Source organism: Globicephala melas, chromosome 7, assembly GCF_963455315.2.
Source record: "Globicephala melas chromosome 7, mGloMel1.2, whole genome shotgun sequence".
Classification (NCBI taxonomy): Eukaryota; Metazoa; Chordata; class Mammalia; order Artiodactyla; family Delphinidae; genus Globicephala; species Globicephala melas.
This window is the reverse complement of record NC_083320.1, coordinates 46,851,141-46,876,381: the sequence shown is the minus strand read 5'-3', so window position 1 is coordinate 46,876,381 and position 25,241 is coordinate 46,851,141. Positions and strand designations below refer to the sequence as shown.

The following is a 25,241-nucleotide window of genomic DNA, read 5'->3' as shown; positions in this document are numbered from 1 at the left end:
AGAGCCTACATTACAGGGGGTGGCTCGAAAGCAATAAGGAGAATGTTTTTTGTGCTGATTGTCTCTTAGTAGAAGGCCAGATGGTAGAAGGAGGAAATAGAAACTAAGATTTTGGTTTGTGTTTTTGTATTTACTCACCTATTCACTGTAGGAATACATTTTCCCACTTCTATTCTGTTTTTATTTTTTACAATTTCATCTTAATTATAAAAGATTTCAAACATAGAAATATAGTCTATATAGTTTCATCACTGAAATTAATCAAATATTAGCCTTTTGCTCTATTTGTTTCAGATTTCTCTCTCTGTCTTTTTTTAGGAAATAAAAATTAAAGGTCAAATCAAGCCCCACTTTCATCCCCTTTCCCTCATTATCCAGAATTCATCACTATCCTGAAACTGGTGTTAATCTGTTTCAAAAACTGGAACAGATGTGCATACATATTATACATATCCTTTAGCAGTTTGATTTTTTTTTTACTCAATATCATGTTCATTGTTGATACATTAACATCTCATTAATTCAGCTTAATTGCTACATAATATCCCATTGTATAAAAAAGCCACACTGATGGGCAGTTAGATTTTATCTAGTGTTTTTTCAGTTTTCAATAAGCTTCAAGAAATATGAGAAAATTTAAAAAGCACCTATACTTTTTATTCAATATATACAGTTATTTGTATTTGGTGCATAATAATTATTTAAATATGTATTCTGTTCTCTTTATTTATGAAGTAATACTGCTTTCAAAGCATTCAAAATGAAAGCAATTCATAAGGAAAACGATTCATGTCATACCTAGTATTGGTGTGAAGGATGCGGTCTTAGCCTTGGAAGGGTGTTAGCAAAATTATTTTTTAATGTGGTAAATATTACTTTCGATGTTTGCTTAGGCCTGACACAGCATGCTTTGTGTCGAAGGATGAGACCACCATTCGATATCTGAGACAAAAGCAAAATGCTGAATTTGTCGCATGCTTGATAGGGAGAGCTATGTTGGTCGGGCACAGTTTTTCTCAGTAGAGCAGGAAACTGACCTTACATGGAGGTTTTTGAGGAAGTGTTGAGTTCTGGGATGGACGGGCTTTCAGAGGTGTTGTGGGATGACGTTGGCAGGGGAATCTGGCTTCTCCGGTGAGGCTTTTGCTGTTTGGGTGGCAGGGCAGAGGCACAGTCGTTGGAGTGAGTCTGCTCCCGATAGGCTGATGCTTAGGAGTGTTGGTCGCTGAGTGGTTGCCTTACAGAGGGGCGTTCACTGAGGCAACTTGTCAATGTTGGATTGGTTAAAGGAGTTGCAAACCAATTCTGTGAAACTGAAGGCCCCTAACTTTGGTGCCCTTTCTCATGCCAGTCCTTCTTCCTGATGTGACCTTGCGTCAAGTCTGTATTTTAAAATTTAGCTACTCTTTCGAGTTTAGCCTCAGTTAATTCCTGCTTGAAAATACCTCACATTCTCACTTAGAATTCATATTTCCCTTTTCTGCATACCTATAATACTTTGTTCATATCATTTTTGTATGCCTTTCCTGCTAGATTTTGAACTGTTTCAGACCTGAAACTAGGTACTATTAAATAGAATAACATAAAAATTTAGCAGAGCATAGTTTCTGATACAAAGATGGTGTTGAATAAATAAAAGTTATGATATGTGCTCCACTGGGTCTGGCATTTAACCTGATGCCTGGTCAATATTCAATAACTGGTTACTCAAGTGAATTTCATCTGGAGTTTTGAAAATATTGTGACGCTACCTATGGACCTTTCTTTCATACAAAATGCATACTGCTTTACCTTTTAAGATCTTTTGATTTCATGTTATTTTTTTCACTGAAAAAAGGAATTAATGATTTGTTCTGCTTGAAATTTCCAGGCCAGTATATTGCCTCTCTGCTAATACTGTAAACTGCATCCCATTCAGGCTGTAGTAGTCATGCTAGGGTCATGCTTTAGGCACTCGTTCTTCAAACACCTGAATTTCTGTTTACTGGTCAGTATTCCTTTCAGATGTCTAATTAAAGGGAAATTGCTACATTTTACTAAGTTGTCAGAGGAGCATTGGAGAAAATTCTGGTACTTATTCTGTTTAAATCTAACCACTCTCCCCACAGGGTGGGTCTCATCTGCTTAAACGAAATGCTGACAGTAAGTTTAAGACCCTTTTAAAAAAGCCATGCTGAAGCATGTATCTGGCAGGTTCTAAATAAGTTCCATTTTCTCTGTACTGCTTTAGACATATTTTGCATGTAGAAAGAACAAGGAGAGAACAAGGAGAATGTCTTCTGAAAAAGGGAAAATGGATGTTTTATTAAGTCCTTTCCACTTTATTTTCCCGTGAATAAAGTCTATAAATTCACCAATGCCATCCCAGAACAACAAAATACGTAGTATATGTTGGGCTCTTTGTCAGGCTATTGTTTGTCTATTTAGTTTTGTTCGTAAGAAAGCTCTCTCAACCTATCAAGAGGGTGTGAAGGAAAAAAAACAACAACTAACAGTGTTAGGAATGAAATTTAAAGTAAAAGGAAAATAGAATAAATGATTTCAAAACTTTACTGAATAGTTTTCATGGTAACTCCCTGGGGAGACAGGAGCAGTCATATTGATATATTGACTACAGCAAAATAAAATATGAATACTCTTCTGTTTACACTATAAATTGGTATCCTATTCTGGAAAGCAGTTTAATAATACATATCAAGAAGCTTTAAACAGTTTATACATTTTGGCCTATTATTTTTCCTCCCAAGGAAATAATTGAAAATTCAGATGGAGATATATGTACATGGATTTTAATTAAAGCATTGTTTGCAAATGTGAAAAATTATAAATGACTAAACATACGCTAATGGGAGAATAGGTAAATGAATAACAACCCATAGAATATTCTTCACTAATGAATATGGTAATTTTGAAAAATATTTAATAGCATGGATACATGTTCACAACACAATCTTAACTGAAAAACACAGCATATAACATTCTTTTTCTTTTTTCTTCTTACTATAATGCATGCTCACTGTAGTAAGTCACATCACATGTTGTATGTAGTAAGTCAGATAGTATCACCCCATGACCCAATTAATAATAGTCAGTGTTGGGCTTCCCTGGTGGTACAGTGGTTGAGGGTCCGCCTGCCGATCCAGGGGACACGGGTTCGTGCCCTGGTCTGGAAGGATCCCACATGCCACAGAGCGGCTGGGCCCGTGAGCCATGGCTGCTGAGCCTGTGCGTCCGGAGCCTGTACTCCGCAACGGGAGAGGCCACAGCAGTGAGAGGCCCGCGTATCGCAAAAAAAAATAAATAAAATAATAATAATAATAGTGTTAACAATTTGGTCAGTTTCCTTCACACCTTCATGCTTATATAAACATATACACAATTATATACATATATACAGTATGTTTTTAATTTTATAAATCTATTTATAGATTTTAAAAGTACTGGGTGAAATCCAGTACTGTATGGAATCCAGTACTTTTAAAATCTGTAAGTAACTTGGATGGAATCCAAGTTATTTCTGAGAAATTGGATTAGGAAATTATTTTTATTTTTCTGTATTTTCCAAATTATCTATATAGAACATTAAAAAAAACACTGAGTGAAGCCATACCTGAGTTAACCAGGTATTTTGAATGTGAGGACACAGAGATAAATGATTAAAAAATAGCAGATATCAGTGATTTAAAAAATACCCAAAACCACCAACAATAACTATTAGTAGACGTAGCCACCAAGGTCAGCTTTCTTTCATGTCAGTATCCCACGTCTCTGATTCCCTGGGGTGCTTATGCAAGCCATGGAATAAATGTGCATGCCGGTTTCAAAGATAAGAAGTTTAAATTCTTTTGTAGTAAAAGAAACAGAATACTTGAAGAGGATGGCTTTAGGTCATGACCCTATCCCCTTGAGATATACTTATTGTTTAGGTCAGTGGTTCTCAACCTTGGCTGTGCATTAGAACCATCTGGGACCTTATGAAAATTTGATTCCCTGGACTGCATCTGCAATGATTCTGACTTAATTGGACTGGGGTGGGGCCTGGGAATATACTAAAGGTTCCCCGGGTAATTTTGGTATCTACACAGGGTTGAGAACCACTGTCCTAGGCCAAGAGAGTTGCACATGCTGGAAAAGGTAACAATAGTAACACATCATGCAAATTGATAATTTTGAGGTTTTGTTAGATTTTCATTTAATATTTCATGTATTTGTTTATTCAAGCAATCAGTCACACATTCAGAAAATAATTGAGTAGACACATGCATGTTTACAATTCTAAATGTGTTTTTTCCAAAGAACAGTTGTTTTCTGGAATGTTCTTACTAAGACAAAGTGAACAGGCACTTTTAGAAAGATGGATGCTAAGAGTTCACATGTGACTCGTTTCTTGCCTAACATTGTTAACCAGAATAATTTAATCATACAATTCTCAACTCAAACATCTTATGTGCACTTTTTTTGGCACTATCACTCTTTTCATTTGATTCTCTCAGGTAGATATTTGAAGGCAACTAATTTCTTTGCATCTCTGACAGTGACTAGTACAGATCATGCATATTGTAGGTGCATGTGTAGCATAAAATGACTGCTCAAACCCAGACTCTGGAACTTTCTTGGTTCACAGTCCTTTTAGTGCCTCAGTAATTTTTTTTTTTTTTTTTTTGTGGCCGGACAGCAACTTCTAACAACTTAGTAGTCATTTGAAAAAAATAATCCATATTTGCTAATTACTTAATGGGATGTACTTGTCTGTTAGACACTGCACAACTTCTCTGACCCTGGAGTGAGATGGAACACTGCCATCCTCATTTCTGTTCAACATTGGTTTTCATGCAGTGTTTACTTTTTAGCAGAACAATCACTGAGCACTCAACTTCTCAAAGATCTCATGTCATTGATTTGAGTATAGAATGTTGAATTATGGACTCTCAAATTAGTTTGCTTTCATGAAAATTTAAAATATCTTCTGACACCTCTGAGTTTGTTGTATCACCTTTGGTGGCTTCGAGCATAGTTTAGGTTTTTGTGGCCCCAAATCTGGGGCTTCTGATGTTTTTCTGTTATAGGCATGACAAAGGATTTGTCTACTAAGTTTTTGTTGCTTATGTTGTTTGCTTTAGATATCCAATTGCTAAGCCTACGCGTACATTCTAACAGAAGACTAATCATAGTCTTTCTTTTTTATAGCATTAAGATGTGGAACCACTAAAAATAGATACTTAGAAAAAGCACTTGGATTCAAGGCACTGTACTAATAAGTACTTTATAGTATCATATTCTTTGATTCTATCATGTTTTTGAAATTGAACGATCTCACAAAACTTCCCTGATGCAGGACAGAGAGGAATAGGCTGTCTGTCCTGTTGTGTTGGGCTTAGAGATGGTGGTCTTTGGGCAGTGCTTGACTGTTCTCTTGGCAGGAGGTGGAGGGTGCTGGCCATTCCAGTTGGGATGGACCGTGACCCTACCTGAAAGCCCATTCTGGAGAAATGTGCTAACGCGGGCTCCAGGAATGAGTTCTCTCTTACGCCAGGTCCCCTGGCTTGGAGTTGTGCAGCCCAAAATAATAATCCCACTTTACAATTATTTGCTCTTTGGAGTATTACATCCTTTCTGGGAACTTGGTGGGGAATATTTTGGGGGAATAATTTGAGGGAGGCATTTTTAGTTTGGTACGCTAAATCTTTTTCAGGATATTAATTATATAAATAGCAATAGCTTGATTCTCCTTTTGGCCTGGACGACATAGTCCTTTCCAGACTTCATCCATCAATTTTACTAAATTAGGGATACTTAAGGAAATTGAGTCATTAAGTTGCAAAGGAGGCTAGAGTACTCTGTATTCAGTTCAAAGAGTTCATACTTAATTCATTCCCAAGTGGGTATTGTACACCAGCTAACCCGATTTCCATTGTTACATTCACGAGAGGGAACATTCATTGATTGTTGGTTCTCTAAAGGTCTTCTCTCCTATATACGATCATTAATATATTTGAAATACCTAAGGGAAAAACATTTACCACTCACAGATTCCTAATGGACTTTTCCTTTTAAATAGCGTTTTATTAAGAAATCTAAGTCTGTGTGAAATAGATTTTGTAACAACTTTATATTTTTAAATTCAATTATTTTCCCAAATGGGTTTTTTTCCCTTATAGCAGTCTCTTGTTTTCACCCATATTACTTGTTTCCATTTTCATTGTCAACTTCAATTTTGGCTCCTTGATGATCTGCTACAGAGATTTTTCCAATTAATTATTTAGAATTGGGCAATAATTGGTAGAACTTAATCGTCATTTAATTGCTTTTCTAAGGAAAAGCCACAATGGTTGCCCTAATCTTGTTTTGTAAAGTTCTTTCTCAACATCACAAGAGTGAACGTATCTGTTGAAGAAGTTATTGAAAGAACAACTGGTAAAGAATCAAAGAATCTGTACTTTGCTTAAAGTACATAACTTATGAATGTTCTCTGCACAGAAATGGTTGCTTACACATTATCTCCTTGCCCCTCCCTCCACTGCAAGACTTATGTACTTCATATCACACACTTGCATCCTCCCTTGCAGTTATTAAGTTGACCTCTCTGGGCATGGCTGATGCGTTTATTTTTCATGTTGTTTTTTACTCTTTATCCTTTTGCTGTTACAAATCTTAGTTGTGAGTGTGACCTGCCAGTAAGTGGTACCTTTTGCCTTCTGCTGAATCACTGAACGTGAAAGTGGTCTTGGGACCCCTGAGACATAGAGCAAGAAGGACTGGGAGGGTAGGACTCATGAGAAGTATAATTTTGACACAGACTTTAAGGAGGTGAGAGTTAAGACATTTGGATATGTGGGAGGGGGCGGGGGGTGGGAGAGAGAACTCTAGGCAGAAGGAACAGCCTGTGCAAAGACCCAAAGGTGGGCACTTGCCTGGCTCAGGGAAGTGCAAGGGGCTGATGTGGATCAGAGGAGTGAGGATGGCGTGGCGAGGATTAAGCTCAAAGACTCAGTGGGACACGTCATCTCAGGCAAGGACCTTCTTGAGGGAAGGGGATGATGTCAGTCAGCATATGCTTGCTGGGTAAGTCACTAAATTCCCATCTTTCCTCTAAGGAGGAATATCTGCTTCTCACGTTTTCTTAGCTCAATCATTTGTCTTTGGTGGAGACTTCACATATTCTGTTTAACCTCATTGTTCTTTCCTCAGTCTTAAAAATTTTTTTTGCTGATTTTTCTCAGGAAAAGAAATCTCTCTTTGTCTCAGTCTTTTCATCTGTGATGCCATTGGGCTGTCAGTTCTTCTGTCACTCCATACTTAGCACCTTCGTATATAGTGTACGTAATTAATGCATGTTGGGCGAAATTTGTGAGTGAATGAATAATTGTGATTCTGAGGCAGGATGAAAAATTGAGAAGACAAGATAAAAGTTAGGATGAGAAATGCCTGTGGAGTGAGCTTGGGCAATATGTTTTAGGATTTTGATTTGTTTATTTATCAGACTGATTTATTTCTACTGAGGGAAGGGGCCCTTTGGGTAGGCAAGAAGGAACTGAGTCCAAGTACTAATGGTTCACTTTCTCATTTGTTCCCTATTCAGTCATCTGCAATGTGCTTGTTCTTAAGTTATAAGGACTCTTTTTTATGTCATTCATTTCATTAGTTTTGGTGAATCACACTCATTTAAGATTCTGGTCCTAATGGAGAAAATGTGCATTTTACTTGGTCTATAACATTTTTCACCTTTGGAGATCATGTCCTTATTCTATCTCTGTAATTTCTTCTTAGATTTGACATTTTCTCTGTAATGAATATTAGTACAATAAATTTTTTTTTGCTTCAAACAGGCACAGATTTTTTTTCTCTTAAACTCCACAGCCAGTAAGAATTTTGGATCCAATCTGATGCTTAAGCAATGAAAAGGAGGCTTTTCTAATTTATTGAACTTTTTCTTTAATTCAGCTCCCTTTTGTTCCTTTAAAAGAAGGAGGCTGTGTGTCCATATTTGAAATGCTGTAAAGATTAAACTGTTGAAGCCCTTTCCACCCTGCTTTACAGAATGTGGAATAATATGTTCCTTTCTTTCACAAGCCCCTTTGTTGTCCTCACTCTTTCCTAAACTTTCGGCCCTCCTTCCAATTAAATACGGAAATTGTGCTGGTACCCGGGAGAAAGAATTTTAAAACTACTTTGTTGGTATTGTTTTGTAATAGTGAAAGTAAAGTTAATCTTTGATGTAATACAATTGCATTATATTTATTTAGCAAGTTTTGCTACTTACGTGTTCTCTAGTCAAAATTTCCAAGTTAAATATTCTTAGAAAGAAGGAAAAGTCGTATTAATTTCCAAAAGGAAAAGGAATCTTAATATTTGTTTTTGTGATTATTGTAATAATGTAAAATGTTTCTTATTGGCAACTGTGGGATTAAGCTCAAAATTTCACCAAATACTGGGGCCGGAAAGCTGGCTGTAATTTCAAGTGGCTTCTGTAGAAATCCTATAATTATCATTCTTTCCGCAGTTCGTGGTCACTTCTGATCATCTCTTCCTCTCTTCCTTCATTTCTTCTCTTTCCTGCTCTTCTCATCTTCCCTCCCTTCCTCCCCACCCTGTTGCATTCATCTAGAATCTACATGCTAAACTCTGGCGAAACACAAGGCTGAGTTTGAAACAGTATCGGCTGTCAAGGAGATTGTTCTCACAGAGAAGACAAATGCACAGAAAGTAAAACATACATCATAAATACTATGTGCTATCAGACGAATCAGTACAGAAGAAAAGAGCCCATCTGACTGGGATAAGGCCACATTTATTTGAAGAGTGTCGTTTGACCTAAACTTCGAAGGATAGCTTAGGATTTTTGATGGGTAGGGATTAAAATTAAGATTTTTTTCAGATAGAAGAAAGGAATGATATAGCAGGAGAGTGGGTTGGTCTTGGATAGTGACTAGTGACCCATTCATCTGACGATATAAAGCAGAGTTCTGCAAACTTTTTCTGTAAAGTGCCAGAGAGCAAATAATTTCTTCGTAGACCCTATGGCCTGTGCTGTTGAAGCAAAAGCAGCCATAGGTAATCCATAAATGAGTATATTGGCAGTGTTCCAATAAAATTTTATTTACAAAAACAGGCTGCAGGTCAGAGTTGGCCTGCAGGCTGTAGTTTGCTAATCCCCATAAAAGAGTGGTTAGTGGGAAATAAGGCTGGAATGGAAGGTGGTAGCCAGATGTCAGCTTTTGAATGCTAGGCTAAAGGCTTGGGAATTAATTGAAACTCTCTTTAGTGAAACCATGATGATGTCTCTACTAAAGGCTTTAAATACCTTAACATTTAAATGTGGAACCAGATGTTTTCTATTTACATCCTAAGATATCTGTATAGCTAGCTCTATTCCAAGGTTTCTCTGACTGAATATTTTGTATGAAAATGGTGGGTGGAGAACAAACTCTAGGCCTCTGAATGCCCCCAGTAAAGTTTGATTTGAGTCATAACGTCTTTGAGTCATAACATAAAGTCTCCACTGGAATGGACCAAAAAGTCAGATCATGGAAAACAGGAGAGAATGAATGGGCAGGCCCTTTGGAGATCTGAGCTCACAATGTCCACAGTTTCCCTGTTCAAGAAATGATAATGTGAACTGATTCCAAAATAGATATGAGATCCACATTTTTTAAAAACCATTTTATTGAGGCATGGTTGACATGTAAAGGCTGTAGATATTTAATGTATGTAACTTAATGAGTTTGGGGATAACTATACACCTGTGAAAACATCGCTACCATCAAAACCATAGACATATCCATCACTTCCCAAAGTTTCTTCCCGCCCCTATTATTATTATTATTTTGTGGTAAGAACACTTAAAGTAAGATCAATCCTCTTAGGAAATGTTAAATATATAGTACAGTATTGTTAGCAATAGGCACTGTGCTGTATACTAAATCTCTAGTGTTATTTACCTTGAGAAACTGAGACTTCACACCCTTTGACCATCACCTCCCCATTTCCCCCTCCTCTCAGCCCCTGGCAGTTACCATTCTATCTCTGCTTCTATGAGTTTGAGTATTTAGTTTCCACATATAAGTGAGATCATACATTATCTTCTTCCTGTGTCTGGCTTATTCCACTTAGCATAATGTCCTCCAGCTCCATCCATGCTGTTGCAAGTGGCAGGATTTCCTTTTTTTTTAAAGGCTGAATAATATCTCATTGCATGTATATACGAGTTTTCTTTATCTGTTCATCTGCTGGTGGACGTTTAGGTTGTTTCCATATCTTGGCTATTGGGAATAATGCTGCAGTGAACATGGGAGTGCAGGCATCTCTCTTTGAGACTGATACTTATAGGAGTAGTGACACATGTTGATTCTGAATTTCTACATAATTTCATAGAAGATTGTATTAGGTACTATAGAAAGTTGTTCTAGGTTTCAATATTGCCTTTTTAAAACTTCCTCTATAGTAATATCAGATAATTCTGCAGTACTGTTTTTTCACGTTTCCTTAGAATCTTCCTCAAGGTAAGAATGTATCCTATTAATGTTTGCAGCCCCATTACCTAGCTAGTGCGGATCTGGCCAAAGTCAGGCAGTCAATAAATATTTGTTGAATGAATCAATGTAGGTAAACATTTCTAATTGTTCCCAACCAATTATTTAATTTCACTATATTTTTGTGTTCTTTATTTTTTTATAGCTCTCATTTAGAATGCATAAACCTCAAAGCTTTAAAATTTTCATTGTTAAAATATTTTATTAAATTTTATCTGTGATCTGTTTATAAAAACTTTATCTACCTAGTATATTTTTAGCACTATATTCCTAGAGAGGAAAAAAGTTGTATACTAAATTATTGTAGATGCTTGAAACATAATTGAAAAGAAGTAGGCTTGTTTTTGTACTGGAGAAATCTGAAAAAGTTTCTCCATGGGTATAGTTGTAACCTACATAATAGTAACAACATAATAAGATGATGTCAGATTCTCTTGAAAAGAAGTGGGGTTGTAATTTCTCAGCACACCCCACTTCAGATGTCGTCAAATAAATAGCTATTTTGGACTTTGATTTACCTATCTATATCCTGTAGCAAAACCATAATACAGTGTTGATTCTAATATGCTTTTGCAAGAACATTTCTTTATACCTATTTAGTAGTCCTTTGAATTTGTGATTCTCATTCCTTAATGCTTCTAATCATGTGCTAAATAGTTAAATCTTTGTCAGCAACCTCAGACCTCGCTCATGGGTGTGTATTTTATTTTTCCTTGTTTCTCTCAACATTTAGATTATATGTTTTCTTAGGGTGCAGTTGAAACCATTTGATATTGAACCATTTTTAAACCAATGGTGACATACTGAAAAGAAAATTATGTGGGCAAGACATAATGATTATAATTACATGACAGAGAAAATAATATGGGCATGGAAAGCTGAAAAATACAATGGAGAAGAGTAGGTAGATTATGGAGACAAAAGCACCTCTGGTTGAGAATCATATATTTAATCACACAATCTGCCCCGTCTAAATGCCAGAGTATTTTTGTTGGAGAAGAGAGCTAGTGAGGGGGATTATTATGGATATATATTACTTCTGGCTGCCAGTGCTGTTTGCCTGGTCAAACTTGACATCACAGAAGTCAGAGGCATCCTGTTTAAGTCAATGGCAGGTAATTCTTTATAACTTTTTATTTGAAGGAAAAAGAGTTGTTTGTGCCTCTTTAATTGCTGTAACCAGGCTTTCAGCCAAGATTTTGTTTTTCGGGTTTTTTTTTTTTATTTTAATGCTATTTTTGCTGCTGCTTATGTCGGGGCTAGAAAAACCAGGCTGAGAGAGGGGATGAGCAGGTCAGAGAATCAGCAAATGAGCACTTCCTTCTCTGCACTGGTTGGGAGGAAATAAGTGAGCTAGTGAATAGGATGGAAACCAAATTCCTAAGGCTTTTCAATGAGAGAGAATGTGGAGTAAAACACATGGAACTTGGAGTAAAATGAACCTGTTAATCCTGCCTGTAATTTATTAGCTGCTCAACTTTAGCCTCGATTTCCTTGCCTTAAAAGGGGGAAGTTTTGCAGGTTTGTATTAGGATGAAATTGGACAACATGTGTGAAGTTTCTGGAACTGGGCCTGAGGGAGCAGGGTGTGTGTGTGAATGTGTGTGTATTATACAAATAACTAGTTTTTCCCATTTGAGCTAGAGAGGACAGTGCTGGTCAGGCCCACGGTATGTCTTAAGCCTGTTAGGCAATCTAAGGTACAGACACAGGGGATCTCCACAGACAGGCTATGAGTTTGACAGCCAAGATGTGACCTTTGCAAATTGTTTTTTCTGAATTTGATACTCATTTTCTCATCAAATTTATTACATTAACATTATTAGCACATGTGGAAAAAAATCGTCCATTCTGGATTAGAAAACATTTTATGAATCAAACCCAGCTTCAGAATGCCAGGAGGCTTTAGGGTGTCTTATTTTGGCAACTGTACTTTTACAAAGATGAAACATATGGAATATGCAGAGGTCTTTTTTTTTTTTAATGAGTTTAGCTTAAGATCTTACTACACATTGGACTTTGTCTATAAATCCAAAGGCTCTGAGAATTTCTAAAATCTTTGGAGCAAACAAATTAATAAAAATTCCCTGTTGAGTCCCATTCCTGAAAATGCTGTTGAAGGAACCATTGTAGGTACATTTGATTTGAATAAGACCCATTACCAAATTTTAATAGGGAATGTTAATTCCTTATCTTCTAGTTATGTGCAGTCTCCCTCTTATGTGGTTTCTCATATTTTTGGTACATTAGCCTTCCCTCCTTTGCCTTCTCTTATAAAAGATAGGGTAGCCTATTAAATAAAATATCATATATTTACAGTTGTATCCCATGTCATTTAAGGTACTTGCTTTGGAAGCAAGCAACAGAACCCAACTCTGGCTACAAGATTCGGGGGAGGGATTTTGATATAGCTCAATCAGCAGAGGGACAGTACAACCAAGCTTCTGGAAGGAGAGGGACATGTAAGCACTGGAAATCACAGAGAGTAGGAGTTCATAGACTCTCTCAGATGATTCAGCTCCAGCAACTGTTAGCCTCTGTGTATCTTTATTCACATTTTGAGGGCCTGACAGACTGTCTGGCCTGCGTTAGTTAGACGCTTTATGCCAGTGGCTCAATACATTTTGTCTAGGGGATTAGGGGCAAGTGACTGGGGGAATTATTTTGAATTGAGCAGCAGCTACTTGTCCTCTACACATAACTAGTGTTTTGTACTAGGTGGCTCTATTCAAGGACATTGGTTTAGAAGCCCATCATGCCCTATTTACATATGGCAACCTTTTACTTTTTTGCCTAAGAGTTGTATGTCCCATTTGAATTTGAAGCCATGGTTTGGCATCAGCATGTATGTATAATTACTTTTTTTCTTTTTAATTGATGTTGTATAAGAATTTAAGTTCTCAGTGATGATTGCAATCATACATTCCTTGAATTAACTTGAGTAATGTGACCCCAGGACTCACTATAACATGATATAAAGATGGCTTTGGAGTCATGCATGGGGGGGACACTTGAAGGCTGACACAGCTTCTTTTTTTTTTCTTTTAGCATCTTTATTGAAGTATAATTGCTTTACAATATTGTGTTAGTTTCTGCTGTATTGACACAGCTTCTTAATGACTGTGAGATTTGAGGCAGTTTGCATAGCTGCCTGAATGTCTGAAATCTCACTTCTTCATCAGTAAAATGGACTTGATATTATATATTTTACAAAGGTATATTGAGATGTTTTTTGATAATATACACACAAGGCTTGGCAACAGGAACATGTATTTATTCCTAGCCCTTTTTCATATTTTGATTTTAAATTGTTAGCAACATGATTTATTTTAGTGTGAATTTATATGATGGGGAGGTAGTTAAATAATTTGAGGAAAGCTTGGAGTTACAGCCAAAGGCTTAGTTGACCTTTTAGTACCAGATGCTCCTGAATTTTTCTATTAAAAGTAATGATAGTAATGACTGCTCACAAATAATTTAACCTCCCACAAAGGCTTTTTATTATTAAAAATGCCGAGAAAGTAGAGGTGTGGATGAACATCAGTTATCTATATTTTTCCTTGTAATCTGTTCTCCATATTTACATTTGAATATATACAAAGTTGTTTTGGAAATTAACCATTTTTCAGATATACTAATGGAACCTCATTTTAAGGTATGACTCTACAGGAGTCATTTTTTCCCCCAGTTCTTCCCATTTCCATGCTCTAAAGTGGGACTAGAGTAGCTTTTAAGGGTATAATCAGGCAATTGTAGTGCAATAAGAGCACAAGCTTTGAGGAGAGACTGCGGCAAGTTTGTGTCTGGTTTCCTCCATGGCCAACTTACAAACCGTGCTAACCTGCAGTTACCAATATATGAAATGAAGACAGTCGTATCTATCTAACGGGGATGTTTTGAAGAGAAAATGGAATGATGCACTTAAAAATTAACACAATGCCTGGTTCATTAACCGCCAACACATTTTAGTTCTTATTAGAGTTAATTATTATCATGTATGAGGAAATATATGAAAAATATGTTTGTGTCTAAATATGTAAAGAATTGTGTTTGGATAACATTTAACCTCATTTTTTGATTCTTAAAAGGTTAAGGACTATTTTATAACTTGCTGAATGATACCTTTCCTAGGACTGGGCAGTTACAGTGGTTCTATTTGTATTTAAAATATCTTTGTATGGTCAAAAGCAATTTAAAGTCTAGCTTATCTTAACAAAAAATAGATACGGTGTGACAACAGTTTTGTAGCAATATTGCAACTCAATCATTGTTGACTAGGATTTTTTACCTGACGTGATGTTCTTGCTAAAAATTCTTTTTAAAAAATGGGTTTGTTTACACAAATGCATAACAGCATAATTAATCCTTATGAGATGTTTCTTATTGAAGTACTCATGTTTATGAAGTGGTCCCCAGTTGTGAAGTAATAATTTTTGTTATAAATAACGATACTAACATTAGATGTGACAACCAAACACTGTACTGAGCACATTATTTGCATTATTTTATTTTACTAGCTCAAAATAGTTGCTATCTCCTGATTTTACAGATGAGCAAATGGACCGAGAGGTGAGTAACTCACCCAAAGTCACATGTCTAGGGAATGGCAGAGATGGACCTTGACTGGCTGCAGAGCCCATTATGGTAGAAGATAAGGCATCTTTAGCAAGGTGTTATGATACAGGCTTTGCAAAGGCATTTCCATGATGGTAAAAGTTCTTTTGTAGCCAAACATTATCATTGGTAAATGCATGGACACATTGTCAAGATCTATAAGGCTGGAGGTTTAAGTAGAAAAAGCTTTAATTCTTATTTTCTTGACTTTATTATTTTCACATGTTGTATCTATATATTTAATGGATAATGTTTTTTTATATTTTAGAAAAAGGGTTTTTTTTTTAACTTAAGTATAGTTGATCTACAATCTTAGTTTCAGGTATACAGCATAGTGATTCAGTATTTTTGCAGATTATGTTCCATTATAGGTTATTACAAAGTAACGGCTATAATTCCTTATGCTATACAATACCTTCTTGTTGCTTATCTATTTTATAGATAGTAGTTTGTATCTGTTAATCCTATACCCCTAATTTGTCCCTCCCCCTTCCCTCTCCCTTTTGATTACCTTAAGTTTATTTTCTATGTCTGTGAATGTGTTTGTTTTGCATATACATTAGTGTTATTTTTTAGATTCCACATATAAGTGACATCATAGTATTTATCTTTCTGACTTATTTCACTAAGCATAATATTCTCTAGGTGCAGCCGAGATTCTGTTTTGATATTTTGTAATTTGGAACTAAAACACATCCCCTGCTTTCCAGACAACAGAACAAAATAAAGGAGCTAGCCATGCACTAAGGGGTTTGGTGAGATGGCATTTTATTCTAAGACCTTTGACTGTATTTTAAATTAGTATTAAATCTATATAACTTGATAATATTAGAAATTAGTAACATAAAGTAAAAATTATTTTCCTAAAGCCAGAAACTCTTTCCATTATTCACTGTTCTCCCTTCTTCTTCTAAATGGCAGAGAAAATGGAGTGATAATCCTGCGCCGTGTTAATAATAAATTCAAATTTATTCAGTTTTAGGGAGAATAATGAATTTGTTGGAATGTTTAACACCTCTTTCTATCCATCCATGTGTATGTATTTCCTAAATTTTTCAACAGTTTTGTACTGTTGGTTCAGGTGCCTTAAATGACATTTTAAAGTATAGTGACATATGCTTTCTAGGATATAACGTGCTGCGATTTTCTTTTTCTCTTCCAGTGTCTGTATTTATGCTGAAGGTCCAGGTGAATGACATCATCAGTCGTCAGTACCTGAGTCAAGCAGTTGTAGAAGTGTTTGTAAACTACACGAAAACAAATTCCACAGTAACTAGAAACAATGGAGCAGTGTTGATAAGAGTACCCTACAAGTTAGGACTCAGCCTAACCATTATTGCTTACAAAGATGGCTATGTGTTGACACCTCTGCCTTGGAAGACTGGAAGAATGCCAAGTAAGCAGTTAAACAATGTTTTGCTTTCACTAAATGTAAATGATTTTTTTCTCTTGTTCTGATAAACCGAAAATGAGACTATGTGAAGCCAATATAAGGAGGTAGAAAGGCGTGCCAGTTTGAAGAAAACATGAAGGTCTTTTTCCTTCTACAGAAGCTTGAAGGAATCCCGAGCTACAGCTCTGCTCTGGCACAAAGCTTGTCTGCAGGTGGCGGAGAGGGGTGTGGCATGCCCAAAGAATTAGTTAGAAGCAGGATAGGAAAGTAAAGTAAATTATCTGGCCCAAAGTAAAGTAAAGGGCCAGATAATTAAAGGACAGTCTCAAAAGATAAGATGAACAGTTTAGATTTACGTGACGAATAATTTAGAAACTGAATTTACAGTGTATAAAGAACAGGGCAACAGCAGGGCTAAAATGGATTCAGGGAGCCTGGCTATGAAGCTGTGGTTGTGCTGCTGGACAGTAGCCTGATGTAAGAAAGGAAATGGAAAGGAGAGGTGAGAGTACAAGAGGCATACTGGAGAAAGAATTATTAATTATTGTGGCAATCATTTCACAATATAAAAACATATCAAATCATCACATTGTACACCTTAAACTTACATGACGTTAGCTGTCAATTATATCTCAATAAAGCTGGAAAAAAATTGGTAGGAGTGATTATAACTAATTGAATACTGGGAAAATTGGCCATACAAGGTACCAGAACACAAGTCTGATTGACTGGAAGGATGATACATTAGGTAGTCAATCTTTCTAAAAATTTTATTTTTTATTGTGGTGGTTCTTGTTGTTAGGTTTTAGATATTTTATTTAGTTTCATAATGGAAACATTTGAATTCCTGAACTATTTAAATTTAGAATGAGAAAGAAAATGAAAAATGAATTAGATAATTTAATAAGACTCATGTGAATAAAATTGTAATAAAATGACTGGAAAATCCAGATAAGGATGTATTTGAGGTGACTTCATGGTATCAAATGCTTTAAATTTTTTTAAAGACAGAAATTAAGTACAACTATTCATTCAACAAAAGTGAGAAAAATAATGAAAGAAGAAACCAACTAAAATGGGAAAAAGGAAATAAAAAGATTGAAGTAGATTGGCATATATTAGAAAAATATAAAGAAATAATTGACAAAGTGTTAGTTCTTTGAAGTAAATTATACATACATCTAGCTAATTTAAACAAAAATGAGGGAAATAAAAGATAAAAATATATAAAAGCTTTAAAAATCATAAAAATTATCAAAAAATTTGGCAATAATCTTAAAAATCCAATAAAACAAACAATTTTGTGATAATATAAATGGTATATTGATTTTAGATGAGGTAGATTAATAACCATGGGTAAAATGTTCTGGGTAAAAATAACTTCAAAGGCTATAAGGAAAAGTGCCCCAGATCATTTTACCGAATCAGTACAGCCTTGATTCTGAGACCTAACAAAGGTAATACAAAATTAAATGCCCTCATGTGTGCATACTGTCTCTCATATACACACACCTCTCTATTGACCAGTCATACTTATAACTCTAAATGTAAAATTCCTAAACAATACAGAAAAGAATTTCACCATTATTTAAATATAGGATACTGTCAAGACCAAGTAGGATTTTTCTTCTTTGCAGAACTATAAGGATGTCAAACTTCATTAATTTTATGTATCATATTAGTAGAACAAATTAGAACTAATATGTGATAATATCAACAATTGCCTGAAATGTTGCCTGAAATGCATTTTATAAGTTCACCATTCATGCCTAACCAAGAACACACTCTTTAAAAACTAGGACCACAAAGATATCCTTAGGTATCTCAAAATCATACTTAACTGTAAAATATTAGAGGTGATCCTACTAAAATAAGAAACTAAACACAGATGTCTATATTATTTTACATTGTAGTAGAAGTTATTATCAGAGCAAAAAGATATTAACAGATTAAAAAAAGGGAATAGCTATTAGGAAGGAAGAATCAAAACCATTTTTTCTGGTTATGATCATATCCCTGGAAAACTACAAATAAATATTGCTACAGATCAATACATGTTCTTATATACCAGAAGTAATAACCAATTAGGAAAAATAATGAAAAGAAATCCCTCTCAGAACAACAAGAACAAACAAAATATGCAGGGAAACCTACAAAAAAAAGTGAAGTAACTGTGGGGAGGGAAAATAAAACTACCAAATGTTACTGATAGACCTAAAAAAAAAAAACCAAATCAACTAAAGCACCAGAAACTGGAAAAATATTTTTTCTTAGCTTGAACATTGTAAAGATTTGAATTCTTCCCAGATTAATTTATAGATTTAATGCATTAACAAAACACTTGGCAAAATAACCCTTAAAGAACAGATGTGTCAAAATACCTGAAATCTTGTTTTAAAAGACGATTTACTAGAGGCAATTTGCCATTCCAGATAACTAAAATATATAGCTACAGAATTAAGTATTGTACTATGATTTGTAATGTGGTACAAATCAGATACTAGTAGGCATAAAAAATATAATCTATGATAGGAATCATAAATCATTGAGGAAAAAGCTGAATATTCAAAAAGTAATATTGGGATACTTTGGTTAACTATTTGGAGTAAATTAATTTGAATCCATATTCCAAAATATATTGCTCAGAAAGTTAAAATATGGAAAATTAAATTATATTAAATTTAATAAACTATCTTATTTTTTTAGGATAGTCTTTTTAAACTGAAAAGCAATGAAAGATGTCATAAAAGGTAGATTTCCCCATAATTTTAAAAAGTAGTAAAAAAATATATGAAATAATAAGGAATGATATCCTTAATGTGTTAAGAATTCATACACATCAGTAAAAAACCAAGGCCCTGCCTAAATAAGGTGAATGGATAAAATCATGACTTAGTTTTCAAAACAGGAAATACAAATGATTAGTAAATACGATAAAATATTTTACCTTCCTAATAATCCAAGTACGCCTCCAAAATACACATTTCTTAGATTTTTTTCACTTTAGAAACATTTTTAAAAAGTGAACATACTCGATATTGACAAGCTGGGCAAGACGGCCATCCTCAAACACTGCTGGTGGGAGAAGTCGGCAGTGTTATCTGGATAACAACTTTGAAATGTGTGTGTCAGTGTCTTCGAAATCTTCATCATCATTGACTGCTGGGAATATATCCTAAAAACAAACATACAAATAAAGTGGACAGATATCTGTGCACAAGGATGTTGAGTCAAATATTATTTTGTAATAGTGAAAATGGAAACAATCTAAAATATACAGTATTATACAGTGTGGTGGTTAAGTGAATCTTGATACTTTAAGAAATATGTGACCTTGAAAATGTTATGAAAGTTTCTATTGAGGAACAGAAATGCTTACAATATTATTTTAAGTGAAAAAGCAGGGTGAAAATATTCTGTATACAATATCATACTCCCTCTTTTTAAAAACAAAATCACAGGAAAAATCCAGGAAGAGCTACACTGAAATACTAATAGTGGTTGTCTCTGTGGTGGTATTGTGATGACCATCATTTTCTTCTTTCCTTTTCTGTATTTCTCAACTTTTCCAGAGTGGATATATATCCCGTTTATAATCAGAAACATTTTTTAAAGTCAAAGGAAATCTGAATCCAAGTTTAAGTGACTTTCTGAAAGATTCTCCTCAGGTTTAATAGAAAAGCCCTTTTTAACCTACCTGGGACTAAGAAAGTATCCAAATATGGGATACAATCATCTCGGGTCCAAGCTACTACCCTAACCACCTCCTCTCCAATCTAATACGTCTAACAATCCATCTAAATGTTAGTGTATTCTCAATTAAAACTACTTTCATTTGATAGTCCTCTATTCCTACTTAAGAAAAAAGTATATTATTTTACATCCACCCATACATCATTGTATACTTTTAATATTTTATCCTGTCTTTTCCGTATTTCCTTTACAGCTCTTTGAAATATCTCCAAATTTTAAAAGTATTCTCATGCAAGTGTGTTTTATCCTTTCTTAAGTGACTTAGGGGTATTGTATCATTTCTGTTGATATTTACTTGCATTGCATGGAGGAGAGAGATCAGTGAGAACTTGAACTCTAGGTGATGCCTCAGAACTTATTTTTCTTTCGCAGGATTGGTCGGGCTGTTTGATTTGGTCTTGCTTATAAAACGATGGTCTTTTGTCCCTGCCTCTTGTTCCTGATCTTGAAAGAATTTAGTTGTCTTTCAGGGGATCTGCACTTACTCATCCCACCAGGCATTTCAGGTGCCTACTCCTGTAGGCGGGTCCAGCCCCATCCTCCCTACTACTAAAAGTTGCCTCTGGATCATTTTATGTGTTAAACTGTTTCTTCCTTTGGCAAAGCACAGTCTGTTTGGCGAACCACACTGTGAAGAAGAGCACTGCACCTTTGTATGGGAAGTTAAAAAAGAAGAGTGGATATACTCCCCATCTGAGAGAACCTTGAATCGTGGGGCCAGGAAAAAACGGCTTAAAAATTATTCAGTATAAGAAGGAAATAAGCAACGATTATATAGAGAAAATAGCAGAGGGTTGTTTAAGCATTTAACTTGACCAAATATATCTGGGGTTAGTTAGAGAACATTATTAGTCACCTTGGTACAAACTACTTACAAAATTTTAAAAAATTAGTAAAATAGTGTTGCCAAATCGTCTCACTTTATTATGTTCCTTTTTTTCCTCCATCATATTATACATGCATTCTTCCTTTGTTTTGAATTGCTTTTCCCATCACAGAACTTCTTTTTCCCCACAATTTTAGGACCTGCCAGAGCAGAACTATATTTGTCCCAGTTTTCCCCCCCATGTCTAATAAAATATCCTAATTATGCTATATTTCACAGTATATTCATCAGTTACACTTTCACTGTTCCCGCAAAGCCAAGCAAATATATGGCTATTTGAAGACACTGTTTTAATTACTGGAAAATTAGCTGGTAAGTACACCACTTCTTACTTAGCTAGTAAGTAAAGAGACTATATTGTGACTATATTGTATAACTGTACTTCTTCACCAGTGGATCAGTGTTGATTATAAGGTGGGAAAAATCTAAGTTGATCAGGGATGATTAGTACTGACTATAAGTTGATCTGAACTGATTCTTATTTCACTATCAAACTATGGCATTTGTGTGTGTGTGTGTGTGTGTGTAGTGGGAATCATTCTCTCTTTTACCATTTTAGCCACCCCCAGTAGAACATCTGACTTGCAGAAGTACTGGAAAGAGTCCCTGAACTGCTTTCCAAATCACATCTCTCACTGAGCTTTAGTGGTTGGTGAAATTGGGAAAAGGACTCAGATCTCTGGGGCTTTCTAGTTTGCAGGTCACCTTCATTCCTGCCTCTGACATTAATCTTGCTGCCTGTGTGGGAAGGGTCTGAGGCTGGGGAGTTAAGTATCTGCTTGGCAGACATGATTTGCCCCACTCACATATCCCAAGGGCAGGAATACGGGAAGCGTGATTTGGGGTCTGATTCAAGCTGTGTCCTCCAGCTCTGCTTTACCAACCACGAAGATGACAGTTTTATCCTTACCTCACCTCCTTACCCCCTTAACTAGTCCCAGCATTTTGTGACTCTTAACTGCATATTATGTAAAACCTCTATAAATGACAATAATTGGCTTTTTTGTTTCTTTTGGGAAATTAATGTTGAGAACTAAAGCATAATAAGAATGACTGGTAAAGGCAGAAAACCTCAAAGTCCAATACAAGAGTCATGGTAAAAAGAACTGTTTTTGAAGTTCTCTTCATCTTCAGAAGCTTATCTTATTTAGTCCTAATGTATTAAAAAAGAAAGCCTAACACTATCATTTGGAAAAAATTAACTAGGGCTTGATTAATCTTAGAGTAATTTACTGAGCAAGGCAGTAGAATCTCTTACTCTTGCACTGAGTTTGCCGGTGCATGGCAGAATGGGTGGATGTAGCGTTGAGTATGAAAGGTGGAAAGTAAATAGGAAGTACATGTTTGCAGAGAGAGGCCACATTGTACACTGCTGGGACCTTAGTGAAATCAGGTTCTCCACAGTCCTGCTTCATTTGTTTGTTTTGGTTTTATCTTGACACATCCTACTCCTTCCTGGATTCTTCAAACCCCATCACAAATTGTAATTTCTGCTGGGTTGTATGAAAAGGGTCAGCGTGAGCATGTTCATGTACCACTCCTTTGCCACTGTACGAAGCTGTGGTGAGCTCTCGTCTGTCTGGGTGGCACTGCACATGCCACGTGCCCATCTCTGTGAGAACACTGTGAGCCCTCTGGAATTCCTTTTACTGCCTCATTTCCCTAAGAGTTGACCTATTGGTGAGGCCAACCAAGAAGGGATGGATGTTTCTGATGATGTTAAATCTTTCCTTAGGAAAGTACACATCCTCACTTCTTAACTTCCAGAAAACGTTAATATTTTTCCTTCTAAGATTTTATCAGGAAGTTGTTCATTTTGTGTAGTGAAAAGTATGTTAGGCCTGTGTGTAAATATATTTGTAGTAAAAGGAGCAGCAAAAATTGGGAACTTCAGGAATGTGTAAAACCTTAGAGAAGTTCAGTTAGACATTTCCTTTAGTGTACATGTTTTCAGTTGTAAAGAAGTTTGGATTTTCATCATAATTAAGCCACACATTTTAAAAAAGTAAGTTGTAGATAGTACCTGTAAGGGATCAAAAGGTATTACATTGTTCCCTCAAAGCAATTTAACAAGGATAATATAGATGTGTTGTTTTTTTCTTTATATCCCTTAACTGTTTATTTTCCAGGTACCATTTTTCTAGCTTCATACATAAATGATAAATAAAACAATGTAAGATCATTCTCAGTCAGTGTATAGTTTATTTTTTATTGTCATGTAACTCTTTAAAAATGGATACTTTTTTCATCCTAAGAACTTAACTGATTGTTTCTGATAATTTTTAGTTTTAATGATATGAGTTGACCCTTGAATTGTTAAAGATCTGCTGAATACAGAAAAAAATCAGTATTGTCCCTGGGTTCTCGATAAATTAGAGGATAGTCAATTCAAAGTTATTTACATGAGATAATATTTATAAATTGAATGCCTGGCATTTGAAAAACTTTTAATGCATGTTTAATTGCCTGATGCAGAAACCTACCCACTTAAGTATATGGCTTATCATCAAAGATCCTTTCTGTTGCAAGTTGCTGAAAACCCAACCCGCAACTAGTTTAAGCCCAAAGGAAGCACTTATTTATTGCTCAAATGATTGATAAGTGTAGGAATGGGACCACCTTTAGACATGGCTTGATCAGGGCTTCAGCTGAAATAATTGAGAACTAGTTTTACTCTTTCTGTTTCTCAACTCTCCGGTCCTTAAATATTGTCTCATTTTCAAAGGAGCTCTCATTTTTGGTCACAAGATGGCTTTTGCAACTCCCAGACATATATCTGCTCACATAAAATCTAGTGGGGAACAGAAGGTCTTTTCCCCTAGAAGTCCAAGCAAAACTCACATTTTATCTCATTAACTGTGGTTGTCACAAGTCCCATAGCTCAACAAATCACTGTGACCAACAGGATAATGAGATGCTTTTGATTGGTTTCAGCCCATTCTGGCATGCACCATTACCTCTACTCTTGTTACAGAAATGAAACCCCAAGTGAACCACATGGGTCAATGTGTGGTTCCCTAGAAGTGAAACTCAAAGGGTGAAGAAATTCTGGGCGAGTGAATCAAGCACTCTCTAGGCTAAAAGTGCCCTGTATGATCTAAAGAAAGGGGCATTTCTTATTTATTCAGATCTGAATATAAAATAATAATTATAATTAGGAGATGTCAGTAATGTTTTAGAAATAACTGGTTCACTTAGAGTAAAATGTCCTGACCAATAGTGCTGTGCTTAATATGCATTTGTTTTGTCTATTTGCTAATGAGGTTTCCTTTTTCCAGATGCCAAATCTCAACCAAGTGTTCAGTTTTCAAAAGCCTTAATTAGACTACCCAACAGCCATCACATTAGCAACGTTACAGGCTACCTTACAGTCCTACAACAGTTTTTGAAAGTGGATAATTTTCTGTATACGACTGGAATTACTCTCAATAAGTCAGGTATTTTCTAATTTTTTATAATCTAATCTATTTATAAAAACAGCACATAAATCTCTCATCAAGTACTATTTATTTAGATGTCTGAAATTCATTTAAGCTTTGGAGGAGACATGTCACTTTTGAAACATAAATATAGTTATTAAAGTGTTTATAGGCAGTCCCTTTGATCCAATGAAAGATTATACCAGTCTTCTGCATACATTATTTCAAATTAATAGAGAGTTTAATTTATAGGATATTCTTATCCAAAGGAGGTAATCAAGGTATAGAAAATAGTAATGATTATTGTATAATTTTGCAAATTAAAAAATATTGAAAGTAGAAATTTGATTAAGAAGTTTACATATATATTATAATTTGACCTATTCATTCTTATCAAATTGATCAGCAGTGTCAATAATCGTTAGATATAAAAAAGTTTATAGATTAGAGTAAGCAACTGGAAATTTTTCTTTTCAAATATATTTGATATACTCTGAGTAAAACGGTAATATTGAAAAGTACTTTTTACATTCAGCAGCACTAGTACACTTACATAAGGCTGTCATGACCTACATTACGAAGATGATGGAATCTTACACTTTATTTAACAATTAACTTATGAATGACACCTGTAAAAACTGTATCTT

General features: G+C 35.2%; 1 protein-coding gene across 2 annotated transcripts in view; it reads left to right on the top strand.

The window, feature by feature from the left end:
• The window catches only part of FAM171B (family with sequence similarity 171 member B), a 66,032-nt gene that overhangs the window by 19,189 nt on the left and 21,602 nt on the right, over positions 1-25,241 (top strand). For both annotated transcript variants that reach the window (XM_030850162.2, XM_060302167.1), the window contains exons 2-4: positions 16,306-16,539; positions 21,395-21,487; positions 24,454-24,612. In XM_030850162.2, coding sequence (XP_030706022.1) covers positions 16,306-16,539; positions 21,395-21,487; positions 24,454-24,612 — 486 coding nt within the window. The remainder of the gene's footprint in view (positions 1-16,305; positions 16,540-21,394; positions 21,488-24,453; positions 24,613-25,241) is intronic.